Here is a 27,703-nt window from a genome sequence, read left to right on the forward strand (position 1 = left end):
TTTTTTTTTTTTTTTTTTTTGGAGTCAGGGTCTTACTATGTAGTTGAGAATGACCTGGGATTCACTATGTAGCCCAGGCTGGTCTTGAACTCACAGGGATCCTCCTGCCTCAGCCTCCCCAGTGCTGGAATTAGAGGTGTGTGCCACCGCACCCAGCTAGCAATCTATTTTAATGAATTTAAATTTCATTCCCTCCTCTTTTTTCTTCATTTGATTATTTTGTCAACAAAAGACAAAAGGTAAGGCTTGAGTAGTTCCCTTAACCCTAGTACACACCATATACCAGAGCAGGGAGGTGAGAGGGTGTGGAACTTTACATGTCTTTCTTTTCTCATAGCTTTAAGACAAAGCAGGAGTCAATTCTGACCCTGCACTGCACAGCAAAAAAAGCGAGAAGCATGGCACTGCCGTTCCGGAAGGACCTGGAGAAGTACAAGGACCTGGATGAGGATGAGTTGCTCGGGAACCTGTCTGAGCTGGAGCTAAAGCAGCTGGAGACGGTTCTGGATGACCTGGATCCTGAGGTAGGCGCGCAGAGCTGCCATGTGCAGTGGGCTGCTTCAGCGCCTCCCCACAGCAGCTGGCTTTGTGCATCCCTGAGTCCCAGCCCCTGCCTGCGGACTGAGCCGAGCTGCCTTCCCCACCACCCTCCTCCCCAGACGTCTCCTCTAAGGATGCTCCTGGTCACAAGTAGCAGACTCCTGCCCCTCCTGCCCTCCATGCGCACCATCTCTGTGTCCAGCTGTGTGGCGCGGCTCTGCACTCACGGCCTTATGCCTCAGTGTGTTCTGCTGAGAGGTGCTGAGTATCCGGTCGGTTCCTGCCATGGCACAGACCCGCACACGGTGCCGTCCTGTCCCTGTCCCTGTCCCTGGCAGACCCAGCACACCAGCACTGCAGGGAGCCCAGCTGCCTTCCGTGTGCTGTGAACAAAACAGGAGTCTGTGGTGGGGCAGTGACGTCACCCATGCCTCTGTGTGGTGGGTGGAGGGTGTTCGTGCGTCTGTCCGGCACTTTTGTCCTGGGCAAAAGTGAAGAACAGTGCTGTGTGGGTGTGCACTTGCACCATTGTGAGTCCTGGGCGGCTGCATATGCCTGTGCACTTTAGATTTGAAAGTGGCTGTTGTCTGTCCCATAACTTACATCGGCCCAGGTAGAATCTCAATCCTTGCGTTGTCAGCTGAGTGAGTGTTCAAGGAGGTGCTGCTAGTTGCCTTTAGCACCCCACACACACACACCCGCCTCTGTGGGCAACACTTACTCAGGTGCCCTTCAGGGAGTTGTGTTCGTGTTTTGTTTTCTTTGGGTGCTGAAAATTAAACACAGGGTGAAAGCTATTTGAGGCTTTCCCATGCCTTGAGAATATATTACTACAACAGAGTTCCACTTCAGGGGAGAAACATGAATTGTGTGGTTTTTTCCTTCCCCTTTTGGTTTGTGGTACTGGAGATTGGTTGAACCCAGGAGCTTCACTCTGAACTGTATTCTCAGCACTTTAAGTCAAAGTCTTGCTGACTTGTCCAGGCTGAGGTCCAGCTTGGGAACCTCCTGTCTCGGCCTTTCCAGGTGCTGGACTACAAGCATGTTCTACTACTTGCATGTGCACGCGCGTGCGTGTGTGTGTGTGTGTGTGTGTGTGTGTGTGTGTGGTTTTTTGAGCCAAGGTCTCTTTAAGCAGTCCAAGTTGCCCTCAAACTCACTATGTGGCCAAGACTGGCTTATCCAAAGTACTGGGATGAGAGGCCCATCCCACCATGCCCAATTAAAATTTACTTTGGTTGGGGGCTTGTTTGCTTTTAGTGACAGGGTCTTGCTAGGTAGCCCAGGCTGGCCTCCAGTTTACTATGTAGCCCTAGTTGGCTTTGAACTCATGGCGATCCTTCTGCCCCAGCCTCCCCAGTGCTGGAATTACAGGCCCAGCACCAATAGAATATACCTTCTATGAAGCTTGGTTCATGGGTTTTATAGGCTCTAAAACCAGTCAGCTGGCATTTATTTTTATGGTAAAACACTATATTGAAGGGCCCAGGATTTCTGCTCTTTTTTGTGTGTTTGGGATGGGGGCAGCATTGGGCATTGAACCCAGGGCCTTCACACTGAACTACATCTCTAGCTCTTTTAATTTTTAATTTTACAGTGGACTCTCAAGTTACAGCCAGCCTGACATACAAACAACTTGGGTTACAACTGGAATTCTAGTTTTAACTTACAACCAAAGTCTTGAGTAATGACCCAAATGCCACTTGTGCTTCCAGATGGTCTCAGATACAGACTTAACCCTTACAGAGCTCTGGAAGGAACATGACTCATTCCTTCCTATGAGGGGTTCCCTGGGAAATCCTGGGCCAGTGTCTCTCTAAAGACACAGGTCTGCCTATGTGCAGGAGAGAGACTTGAAAGTCGTGTAGAGGAGCCTGAGCCTTCAGTTGACTGACTTGAGTTACAACCAGCCCTTAGGAATGAAATGACTTCACAAGTCAAAGGTCAATTGTAATTTTTTCTTTTCTTTTGAGACAAGTTCTTGCTAAGTTGCCCAGGCTGGGCTGGAATTGGGATCCTCCTGCCTTAGGCTCCCAGAGTGCTGGGATTCTAAGCAAGCACCACCACGCCCTGCTTGCATAACAGATCTTGAAGCTGTTATTTCACATGGGCTTGAGCAGGCGAGTGGAATAGTGCAGCTCCATCCTCAGCACCGTGAAGCAGTGCACGTGTGCATGCTTTATGGACGGAGAAGGGAAATCCCTGCTTATTAGTTTGTCTCAGTGAGCATTTTTATTCAGCAGTATCCTGGATTCTCTTGAGTGAGTGTTTGGGGGCCACCTGTAGATCCCAGGTGCTATGCTGGGCATAGGACACGAGTGAGCAAGTTAGATGTGACCCTTCCCCCTGATGCAGGCATGTTGACTTTGATCAGATGTTCACACCAGATCAGAAAGATGGAGGGGGGGACTGAGAGTCCCAGAAAAGCCTCCCTGGAGGAGTGGAGCTGCAGTCTAAGGAGCAGAAGAGGTGGGCGGAGCCTGTAAGGGGAGAGGCTGCACTTGTGAAGGCCTTGGTACAGAACTAACTGCAGGGCAAGTCCCAAGTCCAAAAGAGGGAGTGTAGGGTGTGGAGGTCAGAGTGATCATCGAACCCTTTGTGGGGATGCCGGGGATGCTTGGGCCAGAGGCTGGACGAGGTAGTAGTAGGGTTGAAGATGGCAAAGCAGTGCCCACGCTCCACCGGAAGTCAAAGTGGAGAGGACCTTTAGGCTGAGTGGGAGTGGATGTGGCTCTTACCGTGACTTCAGCCTGGGGCAGACATCTTCGGTTTCTTTTTTATGGTCCCAGAGGTGCTGAGTTTGGATTAGGAGACACTTGGTGCAGGGTTAGGGACAGACCTGTGCGGTTCATCCCGAGAGGTCAGCTTGCTGTGTGATGAGTGCCATTTGTTGAAGAGGACACAGAAGTAAACTTGATGAGAATTATTAGGGATATACACAAATGGCCAAATTTGAAGTGCTGTCATTTCTACTTAAAAAATGAACATTTCCGGTTGCCTTTCACCATATGCAGTCACCCCTCGTATTGAAAATCTTCTTGTTCCACCTTGGGGTTCAGCATCACTGCCAGTATTGGGAGGTGGCAAAAGAGGGCCTTATTGTGTCTTAGGGTGCTGTGGGGCGTGAACGGCAATGACAGTAATTGTTGCATGTGCATCCTACGACTCACAGATGTGCATGAACAGATGTGCAACACAAAAGCTGGAGCTTCGGTACTGTGGTGGACAGGTCAAGGTTAACCTGGCATTCTTAGCTGTATGTCTGTCATGAGAGTCTGTGTGATTAAATGGCAGTTACTACCGAGGACTACATACAGTAATTTAAAATTGGTGATAGAATTATTATCCATATGTATATGCTGCACAGTTATTAACCATTAAGAAAAATTTTTATTATAATCCTTGAATGTTTAAAAATTAAAGAATTCTTTTTCTGCTGGTAGCATTTTTTTCTGAAGAAAATATATAAGTGCCCATTTCAATAATAATGTAAATGAATTCTGCCACATTTCTAAAGAACTGTGATTGGAGCCCCTTTCCATCACGGCCGTAAGGTCCCATGCTACGGTAGCCATTGCCTGTCCACTGTGGTCTAGAATCTTCTGCAGGGTAGCTCTGTGGAAGCGCAGAGTGTCGCCTGCCTTCTCAGTGGTCGTAATGGCTGATTCATTCTCTGGCAGAACGCCCTTCTGCCTGCAGGGTTCCGGCAGAAGAACCAGACGGCCAAGGCTGCCACCGGGCCATTTGACAGAGACCACCTCCTCTCATACCTGGAGAAGGAGGCGCTGGAGCATAAGGACAGGGAGGACTACGTGCCCTACACCGGGGAGAAGAAAGGTGAGCTCGGGACTCTGAGATTAGGTGGTTTCCCTTTGTATAAGACAGGCATGGAGAAAATCCTGTGTGGAGAGGTGCATCATGGCAGCCTTTGAAGATAAAATACTGTTTACGTAGAAATGTGTTAGGTGGGCCAGGGATTTAGCTCAGTGGCATTGCGCCTGCCTCGCAAGCACAAGGTCCTGAGTTCGATCCCCAGAACTGAAGGAAAAAAAAGAGAAATGTATTAGGTGGCCTAGACACTTTACTTGTCTTTTTATCAATTTGGACAATAGTTTTTTTCTTTTTCCTTTTTGGTACTGGAGATTGAACTCAGGACCCTGCGCTTGTGATGCAGGTGCAATGCCACTGAGCTAAATCCCTGGCCCCAGTAGTTTTTTCTTAATGATTTATTAATATGGTTTTATTGCCCAGTGGTTTTGTGTAATACCCTCTAATTCTTTGCTGGAAAAGTGCTGAAGTAAGTTAAGTGCACTAGTGTATTACAGAGGATAAATGAAGCTGAGTTCTAACTCCTTTCTTTTTTGGTAGTGGGAATCAAACTCGGGCCCTTTGAACCATTGCAAGGACCCAGCATTCACACGCTAAACTGTAGCACGCTCCAAAATAATGGATCCCTTACTCTATTTTTCCTTTTTATGTGGTCTTTCTAGCTCATGAGTATACATAAATTCACTACACATTTATTGAATACAGAGCATTTATTGGTGGCCATATTGAGCAGGTGTCATGTGTATCATAGGTAAAACAAAAACCCAAAAACCCAGGCTGCCTTCTGACAGCCTGGCCCTCCTCTAGTGCCCTAGTGTGTGCTTCTGTCAGAAGGTATGTGCCACAGCCCCTGGAGGCAACAGTGACACAGTGATGGTTACCTGGAATCGCTTCTGTACAAGGCAGCCTGCAAACAGTAACATTAGTTGTAGGAATGAAATAAATGAGGGCCATCTCTGTTTCTTGGTGATTTTTAATTTTATGTTTAGCAGGGATAGATCTGTGACTAAGAAATCTTAACAGTCTCTGTTAACAGTCGCTGTAACTTGCCATGGAGCAGATCGCTTGAAGTGGGGGCCTTGGCAGCGGTTGTTAACGTGGTGGGTCTCTTCCTTGATCTATTACAGTCACAAAGGCGTTAGTAGGATTTCCCACCCTGCTTGGTGTAAACATGGGTTTGGGTAAGTGCCATACATTGAACTTAGCCCTGTGTTCTTATCTTGGTTTGTTGTGTTTCCTTAGCTGCTGTTTTGTAATTGCAGAATCATTACTGAACAAGTTGACATCAGTCCAGAAAGAAACTGTCTGCATTTGCAATCAGTCTCCATTCCCCTCTGGAAGGCCCTAGGCCACCGCTGCTCTACTGCTGTCTCTCTATAACTCTGCTTGTTTTGGGCAATTCATGTAAATGGAATTATGCAATATGTGTGTGTATCTGCCATCTCTCACATGCATAGTGTTTTAGAGTCATCTCTGCATGGATCAGCATTCATTTCTGTGTTTGCCTCCTTCCCTTAGTGCTAGGGATTGTACCTAGGCCCTGTGTACACTGAGCATGTGCCCTGCCACAGAGCTGCACTCTCAGCTGTTCACTCATTCCTTTTTAAATCCATGTACCTAATGCATCTCAGTTAATTTTTTCCCCTTTCTCTGCCAGCCCTTCAGTTAATAATCATGTATGGTGTGAGGTAGGAATCTAGTTTCATTTGAGGGGAGAACTGTCCAGTTATCATAGTACAATTTATTAAAACACTATGCTTTCTCCATTGAAGTCTTCATATTGTAGAAAAATCAATTGGCCACAGGTATGGGATTTATTTCTCATTTCTCTGACTTGTTAATTTTCCTTATGTGTCAGAATACTTTTTTTTTTTTTTCCTCATTGAATTTATTGGTACTTTTTAGGTATACAGTACAGTTATGTTCCTCATTGGGATCTCGTACCTTTACATGACAGGTCTTGGTTCTCGTTTTTTCCCCATACCCCTGCCCTCCCTTCACCCCCTCCTCCCTTCCCTATTTACAAAAACTTTCTTTCCATTTTTTCGTTTTCTCCTACTTTTGTTTTGTTTTTGGTACCGGGGATCAAACTCAGGCCCTTGCGCTTGCGAGGCAGGCAGCAGAACCACTGAACCAAATCCCCGGCCCTCGTTTTCTCATATTTTTTCTTTTCCCTTATTTCCTTTCCCCTACCCTTCCCACTTCCCCTTCACCTTTAGCGCTTTTCCTCCTATTTCACATTGTCAGTTATACCATTTGGATCTTATTTACACTTTTAGTTTTTCACACCAGAGGAACTATTTGGTATTTACACATGTGTGTCTTATTTATTTCACTTAAGAGTATGATCTCAATATGCATCCATTTTCCTATGAATGACTCTAATTTCTTATTCTTTATGGCTGAGTAGTATTCCATTTTATAGAAAATCTTTATCCAGTCTCCAACTGATGGGCCATGGGGCTGTTTCCAAGTTTTAGCTATTACAAACTGTGCCGTTATAGAATACTTTTTTGATTAGAGTAGATTTATATTAAATTTTGAAGGTGGCAAGTATAAGTTCTTCCTTTTTTTTTTTTTTCAAAGTTGATTCTTACCTCCCTTGGGTTCCCGTATTCATTTTTAGATCACTTTGTCACTGGGATTTGAGAGAGACTTTAAATCTTTAGGTCGATTTGAAGAGAGCCCTTATATTTTGTATTCCTCAGTGTAGATACTGCCTAAGAGGTAACCATCTATATAAAATACAGAGCTTTATAAAATAGACAAAATTCTTCATTAAAGAATTTCCCTAGATCCTTGGGAGTTTTGTTTTACCTTGTTTTTTTCTAACAAGATATACTTTCAAAGCATTTGCTAACGTTTATGTATGAAGGAAATACAAATAATTTCTTTTAAAATGTGGATGAGGATTATAAAAATAAACATCTTAGATTTTTATGATGTTTTAGATTCCATCAGTCCCTACAGTAAGACATGAGCAGCTACTTGGTAGCATGTGTGGTTTTCTTCTTTTTTAACTGACAAGTAAAGACTATATATTTATATGGTACATGTGATATTAGTAGAGTGGTGCTTTGAGCTATTTAACACACATTTTATCTCCCATCCTTTTTTGTGGTAAGTTGTTCCATCTGGTTGCAGCCCTGTCTTCTGTGCTTCAGAAGCCCTGGAGGCGACCCATGCAGCACAGCAGACCAGTGAAACCAGAGTCTCTAGGAGCAGAACTCAGATGCCAGAAGTACTTAAAAGTGGAATCACATGCATCCAGCATCCAGAACCACTGCCACAGACAGTTGAAAATGGGTGGGATTGGGCTGTAGAAAACTTAGTTATCCTGAAACAGCAGTTCAGGCCGTGCCCCCAAATGGTATCTCCATTTTAGTGATTGATTGCTGAGGAGACTCAGATCAGGCTTGCACATGTGAGAACGTGCTCTGCCTGGTCTGCTCCAGGCCCCTGCATGCCAGTTGCGCTGGAATATCATCGCTGTGAGGAGTACTGTGGAACCAGCAGGACGTGGTGATTTGCATGTGCCTTTACCTGTGCACCAGTGAGAAAGATGATCTCATCACCAGAATTGTACAGTTTGGTGTTAAGAAGACCAGTGATGCATACTGCCATCTGGATTGGCATTTGTTGGGGAGGGGTCTCCTGCTAAAAACAAGTATATAAGCCACACGTGTGTTAGAAGAAACACTAGCTTCGGAGTGGGGAACAAGTTCTGTTGTGAGTCTGCTGTGTGACTTCAAACCAGCATTTAAGCCATACTTTATAATCGAAGCTTTGGACTGGAGATGATCGCCGAATTATCCAATAAGCTGGACCACCTGCTGTGTTAAGGCGAGGATGCGGGGATGCACAGGCATAGGCCATGCCCTTGATGTGCTCACAGACAGCAGATGTACATGCGGGCTGTGTGAGGGTGGCCTTGGGAAGTGTCAGGAATTACGGGGACATCGCGTGCATCATTGGGCTTCAGTATTGTGACAGATGCTGTCATTGCCTGCTCAGCAGCCCTTTACCCAGGCTTGCTTTTCCCAGCCGCCTTTACAGCTGAACCATGGCCTGGTGGCCCAGTACCTACCCTCCCTCCCTGCTTTTTATTTTTTCCTTTTTTAATACCAGGAATTGAACTCAGGACCTTGTGCTTGCAAGGCAGGTGCTGCACCACTGAGCTAAATCTCCTGCCCTTCTTCTTCCCTTATTTTGTAGAGATGTAGTTCTTGGTGCTCCAAGGGTCATCCTTAATTGTGCAGGCCTGAGAACAAAGGACTCTATGCTCAGCAGGGTCAGAAAATGGAAAGTGCCTGGATCCCTGATCTTGTCATCAAGCACCAACCCTAGACCTTCCTATGTACTCACTGAGGTGCTAAAAGTCCCCATTGTTGGAGCCTTGCTGCTCACAAGAGTGTTCTGTGGGGCAGAGTGTGAGCATGAGCTGAGAGGCTGACAGGAACGCAGGACCACAGACCCCACCCTATACCCCTAGCATCCAAACCTATATGCACACCAGTGCCTGGCAAGCACCAGCTTAGCACTTTTATTTGGGTGCTCTGTAGTGGGTAGCAAAAATGTCCTCACTGGCACAGATACCTTGTGGATTGACTGAGGAACTCTTTACAGTAAGAAAATGCTTGAGCAGGACTGATTCAGATGCCAGACACCTGCTATTCTCACTGTCACAGACAAAACAAATGGAATAAGCCACATCTACTGTGTCTGCGATACTGATTGGCACAGGCTGAGCCAGCTGTGCCTGAGGATGGGCAGTGTGCCGGGTGTGACTGGGAAGCTGCATTTTAAAGTGATGTAAGTAGGTATGTGTGGCTGGCTGTGCTGTACTCTTCAGTGCAGGCCTAGAGACAGTGAGACTACAGGAATCCCCAGCTCTTCCCCTGCACTTCATTTGGTGCCAGGAATGGTTCACCAAGAACAGTGACAGAGGAAGGGAGCTGAGGGAAAATCCCTGAGGCGAGGCTGTGGTGGGGGTGGAGGAGCTGAGGCAAGGACAGCAGAGCTGGACACATTCCTTCCAGCCATTACCCTGTGCAAAGAAAGGTAGAAGCACGCACTCTCCAGTTACAGAAAAGGGCGGAAGACAGAGTGGCTTTCCAGCTACCCGGTCAATGGCAGGCAGGCTGTATGTGGGAAGAGTTTCTCAGTTCACTGACAAGCAGGAGTCAGCCACTACAGGATCTTGACAGGGTCCTGGTCCCTGGCCATGTTAACAAGACCTTCTGATCCCATCCTTGGGTGGGGGCTGAGGCCAGTGAGGAACCCGGTCCCCCTGGGTAAGTTGGGCACTCCAGTTCAGCTCTGGCCTGAGGAACACACTTCTTTCTGGTAGTAGACATTGCCTTCAGTATATCTGTTACACTTTTATATAAACCACTCAGCCTGCAGTCAAAAATCTCAGGACAAATGAAGACAAAGGGGATAGGGATTTTTCTCAGTGCAGAACACTTGCCTAACATGCACAGGGCCCTAGGTTCAAACCTCCAGACACTCCAGCAAAAAAGTTGGGGGGGTATGTGATCCACAGAAACAAAGTCAGAGGATCCAGAGGTGCCGTATTGGTGTCATCTGTCAGAGACTCTTAAGTAACTCTGGTATGAGACTCAGTGGAAGAGAGTATAGAGGAGCAACACATTCAGCTCGGATCATTGGAAGAAATATAGCCTCTTAAATAAATGAACAAATAGATGCTCCTACAAGTACAAATGGTGAATGCATACATGAAAAAACATTCAACATCTCTGGCCAATAGAGAAATGCAAATTAGAGTAATATATTCTTACCCATCATCAAGAAATCAAATGATAACAAATGCTGATGAGGCTTCTGGGAAAAAGGAGCCCCTCTACATTGTTGGTGGGAATATAAACTAGTACAACCACTGTGGAAGTCAGTGTGGAGATGCTTCAAAAAACTAGAACTAGGAATCCCATTTGACCCAGCTATTCCCCTTCTATGTATCTTTCCAAAATAACCAGAGATATTGTATTACAGTGATCCATGCGTGCCTGTGCTTATAACTGCACAATTTATAATAGCAAAGCTTGGGAGCAGCCTGTGTGTCCATCAGCAGATGAGCGGATAAAGAAAATGTGGTATTTATACACAATGGAGCACTATTCTGCCATAAAGAAAGATAAGCCTGGGTCATGTGTAGGAAAACGGATGCACCTTGAGACCATAATGTTAAATGGAATATACCAGACGTACAGTCTTACATATCGTGTGTGTTTTATATTTGGGAAACCCAAATATAAAAGATAATAGGAAGTAGGGAGAGAGATCGTTCTCAAGGGGGAAAGAGGTCAAGAGATGGGGGATGAAGGCACTGCTGTGCTGTATGCACACCAGCTTCCGCGGGGCGCGTGAACACGTACTGCACATGGACTCAGTGATCTGGAAAAAATTTCCATCGAGGAAAAGCATTACAAACCAAAACGAGGACCTGAAGGCAGATTTGAGAGCCAGAGAAGGTTGACAGTGACCCTGGGGCTGGGCTGGAGAAGCTTGAGAATAGTGGGGCTGTGGACTGAGACAGAACACACGAGAAACGGGAGCTCAGAGAGGATGAGGGTGGCAGGCAGATCCAGGAGGGAGGGCAAGACGGGGCCAGCGATCGGGCAGGATTTTGTGCAAGGAGACTTTGGACTTGCAGAAGGGGTTAATCAGGGCCAAGGGAAAAATGAGCACATGGAAAGCACTCTAGATACAGGTCAGGGACCTGATTAGGTAGAGAGAGGAGATTCAGAACGGCCAGTGAGCAGTGTTTGCAGTACTCCAACTGTGGGAATTGGCGTGATGGTAATGGAGGTGGAAGGAAGGGCTTGCGTTTTTGTTTTTCTGGCAGCATTGATCCCAAGACCTCTGCATTGAGCTACATTCCTGACACTTTTTATTTGCTTTATACTTTGAGACAGGATCTTGTTAAATTGTGCTGGCTCAAATTTGGAATTCTCCTGCCTCAGCCTCACAGAGTATTGGGATTACAGACATGCATCACCTGCATGGGTTCAGCTGTTAGATCAGCCAGGGCTGCAGTTACACTGATACTGTCCCTTCACATTTTCAGTCTTGTATAATATGTGCTGATAAACAACTGATTTTCACATAGTAAAAAAACTCAGTTTCCGTGGTGACTACTTTTGTTAGGGTTGACCTTGTAAGCTTAGAGGAATGACGACATTTTAGAATTCCATGCAGGACATAGTAAAATGTCTTCCCATTTGAAACTGGAGTGTCTGGAATCAGAATCGCCTCTACCATCCCTCAAGTGGCAGTTTGTCGCTTAAAAATAAACTGAATTTAAAGTATCTTTCAAGTCTTATAGATTTTGTACTTATTCATTTGTCAATTTGGCATTTATAAAGTAACTCAGAATTACTCCCAAAGAGCCTAGTTTTATTTTCACAGGTGGGAAAGTTCCTGTTACCTTTTTTTTCCTTTCTGGCTTAACACAGCTGCAGCTGCCCTGGCCACTTCCTGGGTCCTCCATTACCTGAGACATTACCTGGGCCTCGCCTGCACACACTTCAGTAGTGTAAGATGATGCAGCTGGTCTCCATGCTAGGAGAATTCACAGAGTGTTCTGTTTTACAGGGAAAATATTTGTCCCCAAGCAGAAACCTGTGCAGACCTTTACAGAAGAAAATATCTCTCTTGACCCAGAGTTAGAAGAGGCTTTGACGAGCGCTTCGGACACAGAGCTGTGTGACCTCGCAGGTGAGTGGCCTGGCAGGTGGGGACGGCACAGCAGGGCGCCATGGGCAGCAGCCAGTGTGATTTCCCACCATGCCGTTCTTACACTCAGAGCCGACTCTGTCTGACCGTTTTTGCATGTCTCCACACTGAGTCTTTATAGAGCTCAGTGCTGGTGTCCTGTTAGAGCACAGGAGGTCACAGGGCCAGCTGCTCTGTCTGCCCTGGAGACCAGGGCTGGGTCACTGGGAGGAGGGGATGGTCAGCCCTGAGTGCTCCCCTAGGCCAGCGTCTCTCCACCTGCCTGAGACCCCCATTCCCCTCAGCATGGCACGAGGGGAGCCCCTCGTACCACACAACCCCACAGTGAGAGCGTCTAAAGGCAGCAGCTTGCACCATCGGGACAGCCCAAGGGAGAGCCAAGGTGTGGCTCACCCCTGCGGGACTGTGCTCTGGTGGTCGTCACCGGAGTGGCCAGGAGTCACTGGTTCCTGCCTCATTTGTAGAAAAGACCATCAGGAACAAAAGCTGCCATTTCCCTTTTACGTGTCGTTTGTATGGGATGCTACCTTATTCTTAAGTAGAATTTCCTGATAATCTGAGTATGCTAGGGTCAGGCTGGCTCCAGCTGTGGACCTAAACTAAAAAATATGGGGAAATCCAAGTTCAGAAATGTGGGAGAAGATAATGGGTTTTAAAGAGGAGATAGTAAGGAAATTTCAATCATTTATCTCCCTTTTTTTGTTTGTTTCTCTTATGACTAAAAATCTGTAGTTAAGGTATAATGGATGTTGGGAAATGGGAAGAAAGTGTTCAAATGGGGAAGAGGAACAAGGGCAGGGTGGGAGAAGGAAAGGAAGGAGCAAAAAAAGTGAAAATAGAAGGAAAAATGGGAACAAAGCTTTTGTACATAGGGAGGGTAGGAAGCTTGTGGGGAGGAACGAGATAAAACAAAACTTAATTTAAAAAATAAACAAAAATCTATTTAATTTAGTCATAAGCCAGGCAGAGTGACGCACATCTGTGGTCTCCACTATTCAAGAGACAGAGGCAGGATCTCTTGGGCCTGGAAGCTTAAGTTCAGCCTGGGCAACACAGCAAGATCTGTCTCTAAAACAGGAAAAAGAAGCTCTAAACAAGTGGAAATAAAAACTTTCTTCTTCTATCTTCACAGCTATCCTCGGAATGCACAACTTGATAACAAATACGCAGTTCTGTAACATTGTGGGAAGTAGTAATGGTATTGACCAAGAACATTTTTCGAGTGAGTACTAAAGCTACTCTGAATTCCGGTCTTCTAGTAGATACATTTTATTTCTCCCTGTAAAGTATGGTATTTACATACCCAGTGTTATACATGTGTGCTTAAAACTTGAAATTCCAGCTTGATGGTATTGGCACAGAACACCACTGAAAATAGAATATTAAATATTTTATGTTTAATATGTCAGCACTTGTTTATAGGAACCACTCTCGCCTCACTAAATAGTATCAGTGGTGTAAAAACTAGTGATACTTCATTAGTATTTTATTATCAGTGCTACTGATTTCTAAGAAATCCACAGCAGTTCTAACAAACTTTTATAAAGTCAGATTCAGGAGAAGCCACTAAACCTGTCAGTCTGATGCAGGGTATTAAATTGCTTAAAACAAAGCTTTTTAAAAAATTTATTTGTAGAAGGGGCGAGGATTTAGCTCAGTAGTGTTGCTGCCTGCCTCATAAGCACAAGGACCCAAGTTCAATCCCCGGTACCAAAAAAAAAAAAAAATTATTTGTAGAGCCATGTATGGTGGCACATGCCTGTAATTCCAGTTGCTTGGGAGACTGAGGCAAGAGGATAGAAATTCAAGGCCAGCCTGGGCAACTTAGCAAGATCCTGTCTCAGAATGAAACATAATAAAATATCTGGGGCTATAGCCCGTGATAGAACACTTGCCCACTATGTACAAGGCCCTGGCTTGGATTCCAGGCAACACAGAAACAGTTAATTCAAGGGCCCGGGATTTATTTAGCTCAGTGGTCCTGCTGCCTGCCTAGCAAGTGCAAAGCCCTGAGTTTGATCCCCGGTACCCAAAAAAACAGAGTTAATTCATCATCTGAAGCCTAGCCTATATCCAAATTTCCCTTATTCTCAAAAAAATGTCATTTCACACTTGGTCAAATCTGGGCCTAAATAAAGGTTACACATTACATATGGTGCTTTTTTCAGTCTTATTTCTGAATAGTTCTCTCCACCTTTTGCCCCTTTTTTTGTGCCACTTACTTGTTGAAGAAACTGGGTTATTTGTTAAGTTAAAAACTTCCACATTTTAGATTTGGCTGATTGCAACCTTTTAGTGTTATTTCTACCTCCTATGTTTCTCCTATCTTTCACCCTGTATTAAAATAAAGTAAAAATGGATATAAGACCAGAAACTTTATTACGTCACTGGAATAAAGCATAGAGAAACACTTGAAGCCACAGCACAGGCAGAGACTTCTTGAATAGGCCCCGTTGATATAAGAGATAGTATTAGGAATCAACAAATGCATCAGATTGAAAGCTTTCTTTCACACAGCAAAGGAAATAGTTAACAGGGAAGAGACAGCTATAACAGTGGGAGGGAAACTTTGCTGGCTACTCTTGTGATAAAGGAGTCATATCTAAAATATATAAAGAGCTCAGAAATTCTTTAATTTCCCCAAAACTAATGGCTCAATCAACAAATGAGCAAATGAACTGACACTTCTTTAACAAAGTAAAATACAAATGGTCATTAAGTATATAAAAGAAATGTCCAACACCTTTTAAAAAGTTTTGATTCTTTTGGGAACATACTCAGGAGAGGTGTCACTGGGTCAAGTGGAATTTTCTGCTTTTAGTTTTTTGAGGAGTCGCCATGCTGATTGAAAACATCACGCTGCAGGACTGGAGATGTAGCTCAGTGGCACCATGCCCATCTCGCAAGCACAAGGTCCTGAGTTCATTCCCCAGTACTGGGGGAAAAACAGCATCACACTGCAGTGATATGTGCATGCCCATCTTTATAGCGGCACAATTCACAATAGCTATGCTTTGGAAATAGATGAGTGGATAAAGGAAGGGGATTATTTACACCCTGCGGAATATTATCTAGCCATAGAGTGAAATCATGTCATCTGCAGGAAGATGGATAGAACTGGAGACATCATGTTAAGTGACATAAGCCTGTCTCAAATTATGCTGGTATGGTGGGGTGCGCCTATAATCCCAGCCCTGGGGAGGCTGAAGTAGGAGAATCGTAAGTTTGAGGCCAGCCTGGGCCACACAGTTGAGACCCTGTCTCAGAAAAAAAAGAATAGTTGAGTATTGCATTTTCTCTTACATAAACAATTTAGAAATGAGTGAGGGAAATGCATGAATAAATAAGAGATGGCAGGAAACTAGAAGGCAATTTTTAGTGATGAGGGGGAGAGAAAAGGGGGTAAATAGAGATGAAAATAACCTAAATATGTTCTGCATACGTGTACCAGAATGCATCCCATTACTCTGAATTGCAAATGTGCATTAATGAAAAAGTGGCCCTTCCTCCAAGATGACTGAATCAGGAGGAAGCTTAGCCCATCGGGTCCTCGTCCAGGGAGCGGGATTGGTGTGGAGGCCGAACGGCCCTGAGAACCCGCTCCCTGTGACCTCAGCATCCCGTTGAAGGGCCGTTGCTCCTATGGGCATGGTGCCTTGCACGCCTCCTGTGGAGTAGGGAAGAAACCTGCTGGTCTTGTGCAGATTAGGGCCTTCTCATCCGGGAGGAGGGAGTGTCCATTGCTTCCATGTGCTGTCTGGAGGACGGCCTGGCCGAGCAGGCACAGGGCAGGCCTGCTCTGTGTTCTGGGGAGGCTGATTGGATGGGGATCTTCAGGAGCTGTGGAGAAGGAGCCTGAAGTCAGTTCTGCTGAGTCCAGACTGTGAGGGAGAGTGGGTGAGGCATGTCACGTCAGTGCCTGTGTCCCGTCCCCGCGTCACCAGCCCAGTCCCCTCCTCCTTTTGTCACCACAGATGTGGTGAAAGGCGAGAAGATTGTCCCAGTGTTTGATGAACCACCAAATCCGACCAATGTTGAGGAGAGTTTGAAGAGAATTAGGGAGAACGACGCCCGCCTCGTGGAGGTCAATCTGAACAATATAAAGGTAGGTTGTCATGCTGTCACACGATGGTAAGGTGGGCTGCAGTCGCTCTGAATCAGCTGGGCCAGGATGACAGCTGGCCAGTTCCTTCTGCTTTCTCACTCAACTGTATGCTGCCATCGGCTCCTCGGATCTTAGAAATCACAGTGTTATACAATAGTACTTTCTGACTTCCTTTTTAAAGACTGTATCATAAAAATGTACGCCCTACAGGCTGTCAGTAAATCTGATATTTAAGAACTTGGGTTTGGTTTTGTTTTTAAAATGAGCTTTCCTAAGGTATTATTTACATATAGTGAAATCCCCCTGTAAGTGTGCAGCTCTGGGAGTTGTGACAAGTGTGAGCAATTGTGCAGCCTCCACCAGTCAGAAGTGAAGCGTGTCTGTCACCAGATGGTGCTCACCCTGCTCCTCACCCTCTGACACCTATGGATGTGTTTTCCTTCCCCTTCCTGTGTAAATGGGGTTGGCAGGTGCAACTTCTGAGCCCAAGTCCTTGCTTGGCATACTGCCTTTGAGGCCCCTCTGTGGTGGGGGCATCTGCAGTGGGTCCCTGCATGGAGCGGTGGCTCCTTGTTTATCCTCTGTCAGGTGGCAGGCATGTGCATCGCTTCTAGGTTAGGCCCTGAACCACTTCACAGCTCCTGGGGCTGCCACTCAGGCTGGGTGGGTGTCTTTTCAACCAGCCAATTATTTTATTGAATAAATTTGATAAGAGTATTTATTTATTGTTATCTTCTAAAAATTAATGAAAAAATATGCAATTTCTGGTCATCCTGCGTTGACGTAATTGGACTGGTAGGCTGCTGGCGTGTGAAGCCACCTTGCACAATTAATACAGGTGCTTGTGTGAACGTGTGTTTCTATCTCTCGAGTTAATACTTGGAAGTGGGCTTGCTGAGATCTTCCTGGGCTTGAAACTGCCGCTCTTCCTTGGGTTGCATACATCTTGCCCATTGTACAGAACTTTCATTTCAAAGTCCTCAGTTTTTTATTTTTTTGGTATGAGGGATCGAACTCAGGACCTCGTGCTTGCAAGGTAGGCAGTGGAACCACAGAGCTAAATCCGTGGCCCTCAAAGTCCTCATTTTAGATCTTGATTTCTGAGCCCTGAACTGCAAGGAGGAGGAAGCACCTGATATTAGATGAAGCCACAGAAGAGACCCTGTGCCCATTAGTAGGCAGGGAAAGCTGGTGTTCTTGCTTCAGTGTCTTGTCCCTTTGTCTCTGGAAAAGATTAAGGGTGTGAAAGCTGCCAGGCTACCCAGGGACCAGAGCCTCTATTCCCAGCCAGGGAGTCAGGGCTTCTTTTTTCCCTCAGGAGTGGCAGGTTGAGCTGATGCCTTATGAGTTGCGTGCCCGAGGAAGGCAGTCCTTGCCCCAGGTTCCGTCAGCAGAAATGTGGGTCCACTGTACATACTAGGTGGGTTTCAGTACATACAGTAATACAGGCAGGGGAGCAAGAGACAGTGGGGTGCGTGCTCTACCCCGCCCCAGCAGCTTGTGCAGCGCATCATGCGGGAAAGCCAGGCAGCTGAGAGGACGCTGTGTTAGTCCTACTCATCGACCGGTGTCTGTTGATATAATTTCCGACATTTTAAGGCAGAATGCAAGCACAAATGTGTTTGGTTAATAGATTGAGTGTCTTGCGGACTAAAGTATAATAATGTTTCCCATTGTTATCTTTCAAGAACATCCCAATTCCAACCCTAAAGGACTTTGCGAAGGCTTTGGAAAGCAACACACATGTGAAGCACTTCAGCCTTGCAGCCACCCGGAGCAATGATCCTGTTGCTGTGGTGAGTGCCCTGCTGTTGGTGGGGTCGGAACCATGCATCCTGCCTGGGCGTTGTGCAGTGGGTTAGACTGTGACTTCACACAGAGGGTCCGCCTTTTTCACTTCCCTTTTATTGTTACTTTTCCCTGAATTTCTTTCCTATGAATTTTAAAACACATAAATGGGGCTGGGTGTGGTGGCATATGCCTTGTCATCCCAGCACTCGGGAGGCTGAGGCAGAGAATCACCAAGAGTTCAAGGCCAGCCTAAACTGCATAGTGAGACCTTGTCTCAAAACAAAACAAAACCCCAAACCTTATATGGGGCTGGGTGGCTTCATGGTACCATGTGTGAGACCCTAGGTTCAGTCCCCCAAACTACAAAACACAACTATAAATGCAATCATGTGATCGATACATGCCGTTCTGTGACAGCGTCTCGTGTGTCCTGGAGATCTTTCCGTGTCTCTACTATTTTGCTATCTGCAGGGGTTTCCTCTTGGATCTTTAGTCCTGGGTTTTTCTTGTCTGGGGCGATGATCCCTTGGTAGCCCAGCCTGCCTTTGCCCCGGCTCCATCTGTGGTGTGTGCACACCCATCGAGTCTGTGAGGCCCCCGAGCGTGGTGTGAACATTCTTGCTTGGTGTGGAGGACTCCACTTCTTTGGTTCCCTAGCCTCTGGACACTGGGACGGCCCAGGGCCTGGCCTCCCCTGTGTTGCTGTGTATTGTCCACCCGAGTGATTGCCCCAGTCCGGCCACCAGGCCTCTCGTCACAGTCCTAGCTTGCAGCTTCCCACTCCCCAGTGAAATGCACACCCCAGAGCTGCCGCCGACTTCCCTCTCCCAGCCGGAAACACACACTCTGCCCTGTCTCAGCATTCTGGAGCCTGGCACTTCTCACCTCTTCCAACTGCTGCCCTGACACAGTCACCACAGTCCCTAGAGCCCCAGTAACTGTGGCGGCCTCTGTCCTCACCCACTCCGCCTGCCCCACAGGCAGGAGCAGCAGCTAGAGTGCCCTGATCATTGTCCGGCCTGTGCACTGGGCGCTGTCCAGCTGCTTCCCTTCCTGCTGAGAGTAAATTGGACTCGGAGCAGAGCACAGGCCTGTCCAGCTTCCGTCCCTCTGGTCCTGCTCTCACTGTGTTGTCAGTGCTGCCTTGTTGGGCGCGGTACCTGCACTCCTGTCCTGTCTGTCCAAGGCACCACAGCTTCATGTTGGGCCTGGTATTTGAGGTTCGGCTCAAATGAGGCCTTTCAGAACTAGCCTGTGTGGAACAGGAGCCCTGGGACCCCACTCCCGTCCCCCAACGGTGAGGGACCCTGACATGGCCCGGAAGGAGGGGTACTTGTGGCCTCAGATCTCCACCTCACCATGGCCTGGCCTATTACTGTGAAGGAGAGGAGGGAGGGGACAGGAAGCCCTGTGCTTGTCTTCCTTCCCTGTTTTGTCCAGGGCTCTGTGCTGCCCTCTACATGAGGTTTGGAGAAGCCGCTCGTTGCTAGGAGAAAAAATTCTCACCTCTATTTTCTTTTACCTCTTTTTTTCTTTATTTTGCTTTTTTGAGACAGGTTCTATGTAGCTTAGCCTAGTTTTGAACTCTTGGCACTCCTCCTGTCTCGGCCTCCTGGGTAACAATTCTGAATTTAAAGATCCGGTGCAGCCAACCCCCACCTGGCGCTCCTGCCTCCCCTGCGTTGCCCTCCTTGTTCTCACCACTGACACTGTTGCGCTTGTCTACTTGGACAGAGCACAGAGCCTCCCAACAGGGACGTTAGGTCTCCTGTTAGATCTTCAGCTTGGGGCTGTCACACAGGCCATCAGCCATCCTTGGGCAGACATGCATATGGGTGGGTACAGAGTTTGTCACCTGGGCAAACTGGTCACCCTTCAGGGAAGCGACAGTGGTGTTGGCCCCAGCTTTCTCTAGGTCCTGCTCTCCCACTCCGCCTTGTCCTGCACTTGCTTTCAGCTTGCTCTGCCATCTTTTCCGGGTCTCACCTCGGTCATGGCCCCTCCACAGGCGTCATACCAGCTCACACTCAGTACCCCACCCTGCTCCTCACTGTGCTGCTGCACAGTGGGCAGAACAGCCTGGCACTGACCCGTCCCCAGGAGAGAGAGGGAAGCAGGTAAGGATGCCATCCCCGAGGAGCTGCGGGTGCCATCAAGGCGTGCCCTTCCCCTCACCTGCACAGTGACCACTGCCCTTGGAGACAGAGCTGGGGACACAGGAGGGTGAAGCTGGGGCCGGGTGCATGAGGCTGAGGCGATAGATGCTGGCCCTAGAGACTGGCACAGCCAGGCAGAGTGAAGAGGCATGTGGCGCTTCTGATTAATGTTGTGTTTGTGTAGGGCACAAGCAGTGTGTGATACAGACTCTCATGTCCAGCATTTCTTCCACTCCTAGGCTTTTGCAGACATGCTGAAAGTGAACAGGACTCTGAAGAGCTTAAACGTGGAGTCCAACTTCATGACAGGTGCGGGGGTCCTGGCCCTGATCGATGCCCTGAGAGACAACGAGACCCTGGTGGAGCTCAAGGTGGACAATCAGGTCAGTGGGCTGAGCGGCCCCATGTGTCCCTGTGGCATGTGACAGCGTCCACGGCCACCCCTCCTGTGATTCCAAGAGCATCAGTGGCGTGGACTGGGACAGGTCCTCTGCAGTGCAGGTCCCATCATGGCTCCTTGTATCCGTCACCTGTGACCGCTCTGGTGCCCGGGTTGTGGGGGTGGGGAGAAGGACAGCGCTGCCTCCCATCACGGGTTCCTTGTTTGTTTGCCTGAGAAGTAACTCCGGGTGTGTGAAACACGGGCATGCATCTCCTGGCCCTTCCGAGTGAGTTTTGTTGGCTCTGAAGGTGGAAAAGAGAGTCACATCTGGAGATTCGCCAGGGTGCGGCTTCGTCCATGCTGTGGGCTTTTAAACTGATGAAGTGTTGATACAGCACTCTCCTCACTGAGGGGTCACTGCATGGGCCCTCGCCCCACTGGCCATGCTGACCCATCCCCCAGATTTGCCTGTCTGGTCTCCGCATCAGCAGGTCACACATCACCTGCTTCTGTCAGCCACTTTGCCTGAGGGCAGTGGTGTGAGCCAAGTCACCCATGTAGCTGCGCATCAGATAAAAAGTTGCTTTTTTGAAACTAAAACCTTAGTATTCAGCTTTCGTTGCAGTGTTAGCGCTTTGCAATAAATAAGTGGGTTTTGGATTGGTTGCAGTTTAAAAAGTTTGCCATCACTGCCCTAGTGGATCTGTGGGGGTGCTGTAGCGGTGCTCAGTTCCTGTGCATGGCTTTACAATATTGTTACATGTGGAGTGTTTCCACCTTTTGGCTATTAAAAACAATGGTATGAGCCAAGCATGGTAGCACACACTTGTAATCCTAGCACTCAGGAGTCTGAAGCAGGAGGATTGCTGTGAGTTAGAGGACAGTCTTGGCTACACAGTGAGTTAGAGGCCAGCCTGGACTCCCTAGCAAGACCCTCTCTCAGAAAAACCAGCCAGCCCATCACTAAAAATAGTAGTGATATAGATATTCACATGCTAGTTCTTGTGTGAACATACATTCTGTTTCATAGGGGTATGTAGAATGCTGGCCAGTGCGGTTGGTCTCTTAGGTTTAACTTTTTCAGCAATTCCCAGATGGTTTTCCATAGCCACTGCACTGTTTTATATGCCTGCCAATCCCAACAGCCACACATTCTTGGCAGCGTGTGGTATGTTCTTCACGTTCTTTGAGACAGGGTCTCACTGTGGTACCTGGAATGGTCCCAGCCCCTAGGCTCAAGCAGTCTTCTTGCTTCAGTCTCCTGAGTCGTCGTACAGCACCCCGCGGGTGCTCGTCCTTCCTTTTCACTGTACTCATCCCAGGGATATGAGCTGGAGTCTCACAGGTCAACACTTCTTTGGTGTCTGTATGGTATATACTAAGCTTTTTAAATCTTGTTTCTTATGTATGTTTTGGAATTGGGAAGATTTAAAGACCAACAGAATTAGCCTAGGCCTTCATGTCTTAGTCCTGATACTGATGTACTTTATTTATATATAAATACATACTTATATATATTTGGTGTACTTTATTTATACTGTTTTTCATTTCTTATTCTTCCAGAGGCAGCAGCTGGGAACAGCTGTAGAATTAGAAATGGCCAAGATGCTTGAGGAAAACACAAATATCCTGAAATTTGGCTATCAGTTTACACAGCAGGGACCCCGGACCAGGGCAGCGAACGCTATAACAAAGAACAACGACTTAGGTGAGGCCTTTCAGATTGAGTTTCTGGGTCGTGCTCTTAAGCTAATGTATCGGGTTTTGTTGTTGCTGTTGTTGTTATTTTCCATTACGTTTATTGGTACATTTAAAGCAAACAATGCAGTTACATTTATCTTTGTGATCTTGTACCTTTACATGATGTATCTTGGTACTTGTTTTTTCTCCATACCCTTGCCCTCCCTTCACCCCCTTCACCCTTCCCTATTTACAAAGACTTTGTTTCCATTTTTTTCACATTTTTTTTCTTTGCCCTTTAGTCATTTTCTTCCTATTTCACAGTCCCAGTTATACCATTTGAACCTTACTTACACTTTTAGTTTTTCACGCCAGAGAAACTATTCAGTATTTAAACAAGTGTGTCCTATTTATTTCACTTAAGAATATAGCCTCAAAGTACATCCATTTCCCTGTAAGTGTTTCTAGTTACTCATTCTTTTTTTTTTTTTTTTTTTTTTTTTTTTTTTTTTTTGGTACCAGGGATTGAACTCGGGTCCTTGCCCTTGGAAGGCAAGCCACTGAACTAAATCCCTGGCAAGTTTTTCATTCTTTATGGCTGAGTAGTACTCCAGTTTTTAGAAAAACCACATCTTCTTTATCTCGTCTCCAGTTGGTGGGCATTTGGGTTGTTTCCAAGTTTTGGCTATTACAAACTATGCCACTATAAACATGAGTGCATATATATCACTGTGGTATGATTCTTTTAATTCTTTTGGAAAGATATCCAGCAGAGGGATAGCTGGGTCAAATAGAACCTCTACTCCTAGTTCTTTGAGGTACCTCCATATTGATTTCCACAGTGGTTGCACCAGTCTGCACTCCCACCAACAATGGAAGGGTTCCTTTTCCCCCACAGCCTCACCAGCATTTGCTATTGGTTGATTTCTTGCTAGAAGCATTCTTTCTGGGGTAGAGTGGAATCTCAGTGTTGTTTTCATCTGCATCTCTCAAGTGACTAGTGATGTTGAACATTTTTTCTTATATTTATTTGCTGCTTTTATTTCTTTGTCTGAGAAATATCCATTTCAGATGCCCATTTTTGAATCAGGTCTTTGTATTGGGGGGGTCTGTTTTTTTTAGTTCTTTATATATTCTAGATAGTAGTCCTTTGTCTGAGGAGTAGCTGATAAAATTTTTTTCCCACATTGTAGGTTGTCTCTTAGCACTATTGGTGATTTCTCTTGCATTGCAAAAACTTTTTAATACAATGAGATCCCACTTGTTTATTCTTTGTGCATGTTCTTGTGCTGCTGAGGATTTGTTCATAAAGTCTTCTCCCATGCCAATGTCTTCACGAGTTCTGCCTAATTTACTTTCCAGTAAGTTTAGTGTTTCTGTTTTGACATTTAGATCTTTAATCCACTTGGATTTTAGTTTAGTGCATGGTGAAAGATAGGGATCTAGTTTTAATCTTTGGCAAGTTGAAAGCCAGTTTTTCCAACACCATTTATTAAAACGGCTCCCTTTCCTCCAGTGAGGATGGTTGTTTCCTTTGTCAAGAATGAGGTAGCTGAGTGTGTCTGGTGTTGTTTCTGCATCTTCTAATCTATTCCAGTACCAAGCTTTTTTTATCACAGTGGCTTTTTAGTGTAGTTTCAAGTTGGGAATTGTGATACCCCCTGCCATGTATCTGTTGCCTAGAATGGCTTTTGCTATTTATTCTAGGTCTCTTCTGGTTCCAAATGAATTTTTGGGTTGTTTTCTCAAGTTCTGTGAAATATACTATTGGGATTTCTATCAGGATTGCATTGAATCTGTATAGAAGTTTTGGAAGTATGGCCATTTTCACTATGTTGATTCTTCCCAGGAGCAAAAGGTGCCTTTCCATTTTGTTATATCCTCTTCTAATTTTCAGTGTAGAGGTCTTATGTCTCCTTCATTAGATTGATTCTTCTATCTTTTTTTTTCAGAGTGCTGTAATTTTCAGTGTAGAGGTCTTATGTCTCCTTCATTAGATTGATTCCTAGATATTTCAGTTTTTTGGATGTTATTGTGAAAGGAATCGTTTCCCTAATTTCTCTCTCAGTGAGTCTGTTATTTGTGTATAATAAGGCTATGGATTTTTGAGTGTTAACTTTGTATCCTGCTACTCTACTGAATCTGTCAATTAAGTCTAGCAGTCTTTTGGCAGAGTTTTTTGGATCTTCTATGTAGAGTATCATATCATCAGCAAATAGTGACAGTTTAGCTTCTTCCTTTCCTATCTTTATTCCTTTTATTTCTTTCTCTTGTCTAATTGCTGTGGCTAATGTTTCTAGAACTATATTGAACAGGAGTGGTGACAATGGACATCCTTGTCTTGTTCCTGATTTTAGCGTGAAGGTTTTTAGTTTTTGACCATTTAGAATGATATTGGCTGTGGATTATCAGGTTGGGATAAAGACCATCTATTTCAATTTTCTGTAGGGTTTTTATCATGAATGGTGTTGAATTTTGTCAAATGCTTTTTCTGCATCTATTGAGATGATCATATGGTTTTTCTCCTTAATTCTGTTATATAGTGTATTACATTTATTGATTTACATTTTGTTGAACCATCCTTGCATCCCTGGGATAAATCCAACTTGGTCAGGGTGTATAATCTTCTTGATGATCTTCTGTATTCTGTTTGCCAGTATCTTACTGAGGATTTTTGCATCTATGTTCACTATGGAAATGGCCTGTAGTTCCCTTTTTTGGTTGGGTCTTTCCCTAATTTTGAAATCAAAGTAATACTTGCTTCCAGGAATGAATTTGGAAGTATTGCTTCCCTTTCAATTTCATTGAAGAGTTTAAAGAGTAGTGGCGATAGTTCTTCTCTAAATGTCTTGTAGAATTCAGCAGTGAAGCCATCAGGGCCTGGGCTTTTCTTTGTTGGTAATGTTTTAATTAAATTTTTAGTTTCACTGAATGTAATTGGAGTATTTAGACTTTTCATCTTCTTCGTTCAACGGAATCTGTCCATTTCTTCTGTACTTTTCGTTTTATTAGAGTATAGGTTTTCAAAGTAGGTATTGATGATCCTCTGGATTTCCGGTGGATCTGTTGTGACTTTACCTTTTTCATTCCTAACTGCGTGAATTTGAGCCTTCCCCCCACCCGTTTTCTTTTTTTTGGTACTGGGAATTGAACTCGGGTCCTTGGACTTGTAAGGCAGGCAGCAGAACCACTGAGCTAACTCCCCAGCCCCCTTTCCTTTTTTTGATAAGGTTGGCTAAGGATTTATCGATTTTATTTATTCTTTCGAAAAAACAACTCTGATTCATTGGTTGTTTTTTTGGTTTTTTTTTTTTTTTTTTTGTTTTTTTTTTTTTTTTTGGTTTTTGTATTGTACTCTTAGTCTCCATTGCATTAATTTCTGCTCTGATCTTGATAAATTCCTCCCTTGTATGAGCTTTTGGTTTGTCTTGCTCTTCTTTTTCTAGGAGCTTAAGGTTAAGCATTAGATTGTTTATTTCGGCTGGTTCTGTTTTCCTAGTGTGGGCATTTACTGCTGTGAATTTCCCGCATACAACTGCTTTCACTGTGTCCCATAGATTGCTGTATGTTGTATTGGCATTATCATTTAATTGTAGAAACTGTCTAATTTCTTCTTTAATTTCCTCCTTGACCCAGTGGTTGTTCAGTAGGGTGTTAATTTCCATGTGTTTGTTAAGTTCTTGCTGTTTCTTAGGCTCTTGATCTCCAGTTTAATTGCACTATGGTCTGATAATATACAGGGATAATTTCAATTCCTTTGCATTTACTTAAGCTTGTTCTATGAGCTAGCATGTGGTCTATTTTAGAGAATGACCCGTGTGCAGCTGAAAAGAATGTATATTCTGATTTTGTGGGATGGAACACTGTAGACATCTACTGAGTCCATTTGTTCTAAGACTTGGTTCAATTCTGTTATTTTGTTGTTGATTTTTTTTGTCTAGATAATCTGTCTATTTGAATCAGTGGAGTATTGAAGGTCCCCCACTACAATTGTTTTAGTGCTTATTTTGTTTTTCATATTCATTAATATTTGTTTTGTATAGTTGGGGCACTAGTATTTGGTGCATATATATTTATGATTGTTATTTCTTCCTCTTGTATTGTTCCCTCTACAAGGATGTAGTGTCCTTTTTTGTCTCTCCTAATTAGTTTTGGTTTGAAATCTATTCTGTCTGCAAATAAGATAGCTATTCCCACTTTTTCCTGGGCTCCTGTTTTCATGAAGAACTGTTTTCCATCCTTTTACTCTCAGTCTATGAATTTCTTTGTGGATTAAGTGGGTTTCTTGTATATAGCATATTGTTGGATTTTGCTTTTTAATCCATTCTGCCTGCCTGTTTCTTTTGATTGGTGAATTGAGGCCATTAACATTGGTGGTTATAACTGTTATGTATTGACTTTTCATTGTCATATTATTTTCCTGTTGTTCTTTTATTATTTTTATTTTTCCCTCTCTCCCTTTAATTTCTTGCTTGCCTGGTATATTTGCTTTGTTGGCCCTTATGGAGTTGTGGTCTTCATTTTTTTTTTCCAGGATATTGTTTAGAAGTGTTTAGAGTGCCCGTTTGGTGTTCATGAAATTTCTTAGGTGTTCTTTGTAGTGGAAGTATCTTATTTCCCCATGAATTTTGAAAGATAGTTTTGCAGGACACCTCAGTCTAGGTTGGAAGTTATTTTCTTTTAGGACTTGAAATACCTCACTCCAGGCTCTCCTTGACTTGAGGGTTTGTGTTGAAAAGTCTGCTGTTATTCTGATGGGCTTTCCTTTGCATGTGATTTGTTTCTTTTCTCTAACTGCTTGCAATATTTTGTTCTTCTGTTGGATTTCTGGGATTTTATTATATGTCTAGGTGTAGATTTTTTTTTATTATGGCTAATTGGAGTCCTATATGCCTCACTTATCTGTATGTCAAATTCTTCCCCTCTGGGAAGTTTTCTGTCATTAATTCTGCTAACAGTTTTTTTATGTCATTTGAACTGTATCCACTACGTAATGGATTCCTATCAGTCTTATATTATTCTTCTTTGCATCATCTAAGAGTTGTTGGATTGATTTCTCATGGTCCCTTACTGTTTTTTAAGACATTTCTCTCTCTCTCTCTCTCTCTCTCTCTCTCTCTTTTTTTATTTTTTGGTACCAAGGATCAAACTTGGGCCTTTGTGCTTGTGAAGCAGGTGCTGGAACCACTGAGCTAAATCTCCAGCCCCAAGAGATCTCTCTTTTCATGGTCACTGACTGCAGTCCTATCTTGTATATCTGAAATTCTATCTTTACATTCGTTCATCCTGTTGCACATGCTTTCTGTACAGTTTTTAATCTGGATATCTGTTTGAATCTGTTTCATGGATTCCATTTCTTGCCTGTAATGGGCATTCAAGATTTCCATTTGTTTCCTATGCTGGGCATTCATGGTTTCCATCATGGTCCTGAGCTCATCTATTTTTTTATGTTTCTGCTCTAGATTC

The 27,703-nt window shown here is 44.9% G+C and overlaps 1 protein-coding gene across 1 annotated transcript in view; it reads left to right on the plus strand.

Annotated features, from left to right (window-relative positions):
• Positions 1–341: 341 nt before the first annotated feature.
• Positions 342–27,703, plus strand: part of Tmod3 (tropomodulin 3) — a 33,354-nt gene continuing 5,992 nt past the window's right edge. The window contains exons 1-8 of the mRNA XM_010609081.3: positions 342–524; positions 4,221–4,377; positions 11,983–12,105; positions 13,256–13,345; positions 16,098–16,228; positions 17,917–18,024; positions 20,415–20,558; positions 22,121–22,265. Coding sequence (XP_010607383.1) covers positions 399–524; positions 4,221–4,377; positions 11,983–12,105; positions 13,256–13,345; positions 16,098–16,228; positions 17,917–18,024; positions 20,415–20,558; positions 22,121–22,265 — 1,024 coding nt within the window. The 5' untranslated portion in view covers positions 342–398. The remainder of the gene's footprint in view (positions 525–4,220; positions 4,378–11,982; positions 12,106–13,255; positions 13,346–16,097; positions 16,229–17,916; positions 18,025–20,414; positions 20,559–22,120; positions 22,266–27,703) is intronic.

This window comes from Fukomys damarensis, unplaced genomic scaffold (genome assembly GCF_012274545.1).
Source record: "Fukomys damarensis isolate Sample0158 unplaced genomic scaffold, DMR_v1.0_HiC HiC_scaffold_17, whole genome shotgun sequence".
In the NCBI taxonomy this organism is placed as follows: Eukaryota; Metazoa; Chordata; class Mammalia; order Rodentia; family Bathyergidae; genus Fukomys; species Fukomys damarensis.